Raw genomic sequence first — 3,132 nt, 5'->3', positions numbered from 1 at the left:
ACGGCGTTCATTTCTATGAGGTTACGGCTACAATGAAATTAATAAAATGAATAAAACTTCATTCATAAGACATTTTAGCCATTTTCGCACAGTAGGCCAACAATACCTACACTTTCGCTCTTTTAGAGTTTAAAAAATACAGCATCAAATATTGGTGAAATCTAAACATCTGTCCTTTTTTCAAACTTTCCTTTAAATGAAGAGTTTCTGCCAATATTGATATGATAATATTCTGATCCCAGTCATCTAAGATTATCGTCCTACTGTTTATCATCTGACGGTTTATCGTCCTATTTGTTATCCTACAATTAACCGCCCTGCTGTTTCTTATCCTACAGGGCATCATCTTAAAGTTCATCATCCAGCGATTTATCGTCCTCCTACAGTCCTATAATTTATCATCTGGCAGTTTATCACCCTACAGTTTATCGTACGATTGATCGCCCATGCTGCCATTAATGATCCTCTGGTTTTCCACACTTTAGCTTATTGCTCTATGAATCTATCGCACTTGAATATCCTGTTTATTGATCTCCCTGCAGTTTATCTGACTACAGTTCACTGTTCTATAATTTCTCATCTTGCTGTTCGTCATCCTGCGGTTTTACGGTTCTACGATTAATCGCCCTGCTGTTCGTCATCCTGCGGTTTTACGGTTCTACGATTAATCGCCCTGCTGTTCGTCATCCTGCGGTTTTACGTGTCTACGATGTAATCGCCTGCTGTTCGTCATCCTGCGGTTTTACGGTTCTACGATTAATCGCCCTGCTGTTCGTCATCCTGCGGTTTTACGGTTCTACGATTAATCGCCCTGCTGTTCGTCATCCTGCGGTTTTACGGTTCTACGATTAATCGCCCTGCTGTTCGTCATCCTGCGGTTTTACGGTTCTACGATTAATCGCCCTGCTGTTCGTCATCCTGTGGTTTTATGGTTCTACGATTAATCGTCCTGCTGTTCGTCATCCTGTGGTTTTATGGTTCTATAAATAATCGTCCTGCTGTTCGTCATCCTGTGGTTTTATGGTTCTACGAGTAATCGTCCTGCTGTTTTATGGTTCTCCGATTAATCGCCCTGCTGTTCGTCATCCTGCAAATTATTGACCTATAATGTATCACTGCGCTGTTTACGACACTAGGCTGCTGCTATCATCTTACATTTGATCTCCATTCTACGTTTACTCATCCTAGAATTTCTAATCTTGCAGTTTATCAATCTACAGTTTATTGTTCTACGATTATTGATCATCCTGAAGTTTATTCACCTACAGTTTGTCATCCTCTGGTTTAAACGCTCTTAGATTAATCACCCATGCTCCGATTAATCGTCCTGCTGTATATCATCCTTACAATTATCATCCTACCATTTACCACATGGCTTTTTACAGAAATACTCGTCGTTGTCTCACAATGAATCGTCATTCTACGTCTTATAATTTCTCATCTTGCAGTTTATCATCCTACAGTTTAGACTCCTAAAACTAATCATCCATGCTGCAATTAATCGTTCTACACACTTACAAAAGTTTCTTCGAGGGTTCTTTAGTAAAGGGGATGGTTCTTTTTAGAATGCTTAAATGGTTCTCTGCATCGTATACTGCTACTGTTAGAATCCCAACCTTCTGACAACAGCAGAACCCTTTCTGGTGCTACATACATTCTTAAAAATGATGGTTCTACAAGGGTTCTTTAGTAAAGAAAATGGTTTTGTATAGAACTATGAACACTCAAAGAACCCTTCGCATGACTGATGGAGAATGTGCTGTAGATGGTTTTCAAAAAGGGACGATGTAAAGCTTGTAACCATAGAAGAACCCTTTTCTAAAAGGTTCTATACAGATCCATCTAACGTTATAGCACATTCCCCATCAATCTAAAGAACCATATCATGATGCAAATAACCCTTTTATCATGCAAAGCGTTCTTTGAGCGTTCGTGGTTCTATGTAGAACCATTTATTTACTAAAGAACCCCTGAAGAACCGTGTTTTTTCAGAGTGTCCGGTTCCCAGTGTGGGTCTGGGACTGGCGGCCACACCGTTAACTGGTGTTTAAACGCGAAACAGGTCAACTTTGACTGGTTTCACTGCAGCCACACAGACAGTCGGGCTGACCGAGGAGGATCACCGAGCTCGCCGCAGTCTGCAGCGGTGCTGCACGGCTACTTACCCCAGTCCTCGCTCGTCAGGAGGTTATCGGCGAAGAACCGACTGTCCAGATCGGACAGCAGGTCCGCGGTCATCTCCACAGAGAGCCGTTCCCCCTCAGATCCACAGGACACGGGTTCACTCGGTCAGCACTGTAGAGACGCTGAGACGCTCCGCCACCCGGGCCGGTGAACACACATCAGCCTAACGGACACAGAGACCTGCAGCAGAGCCCGGAGCCCCCCGGAGTCTAAACAACGAGCAGATCCATACGGCCGAGGGCGGAAAATGGTCTAACGGCGCCACTGAAACGATTATTCACCCCGTTTCATCGTTCACACTCGCCGCAGTCACACAAGGAAACAGACTTCCCTACAACGGTGAAAAACAGAAAGGAAAACAAGGACCCGCCCTTCCTCCAAGACAACATCCAATCAGAGCCGAGGAAATTTGAGAGACAGCAACAGCCGACCAATCAAATCACTAGTGGGAGCAGTATTTGCCCAAGAGCAGACCAATGGCTGTGAGTAACAGCGAGTGGGCGGGGTTTGAGGAGGGGGTGGTTATCGACTCTATTGTCCACTGAAAGTACAGTATTCTGAGCTACAGCGATTTAAACCAATTGCAGGCGAAGATTTTACGATTGACATGAATATGGGCCAATCAGAGCACCGCTCAGGCTAAGGCTAAAATACGACAGACAAGGCTGCAGTGCGCAGTTTTGGTGTATATTGTGTGTGTTTGGACCGCTTTAAGGCCGCCGCTGTGAAACAGCGCCACGTATCGGCTCCCCGTGGGTCACTCTGTGTGAATTAATGGGCTCTGAAAGTGAAATTTGGGCCGGACGGTTCTGGAAACATCCACGGTCTCCACGGCCGTTACATAACAACTGTCGCTCCGCGGCGCTTCCGGTGCTGCGCGATTCTGAACCCCCCCCGCACAACCTGCGCCCCAAGGACCCCTTTGGTAGGTGTCGCGTCCGCCTGATT

At 45.3% G+C, this 3,132-nt stretch overlaps 1 protein-coding gene across 1 annotated transcript; it reads right to left on the bottom strand.

The window, feature by feature from the left end:
* Positions 1–2,165: 2,165 nt before the first annotated feature.
* Positions 2,166–2,606, bottom strand: LOC118802889 (cyclic AMP-dependent transcription factor ATF-6 beta-like; the record flags this gene model as incomplete). Its single annotated transcript, XM_036563313.1, is given in 1 exon segment — positions 2,166–2,606. A coding segment is annotated over 1 exon segment (73 nt), but the record flags the coding sequence as incomplete, so codon positions are not given.
* Positions 2,607–3,132: the final 526 nt, after the last annotated feature.

Source organism: Colossoma macropomum, unplaced genomic scaffold, assembly GCF_904425465.1.
Source record: "Colossoma macropomum unplaced genomic scaffold, Colossoma_macropomum, whole genome shotgun sequence".
In the NCBI taxonomy this organism is placed as follows: domain Eukaryota; kingdom Metazoa; phylum Chordata; class Actinopteri; order Characiformes; family Serrasalmidae; genus Colossoma; species Colossoma macropomum.
The sequence above is the reverse complement of the archived record's forward strand: the minus strand, read 5'-3'. Positions and strand labels throughout refer to the sequence as shown.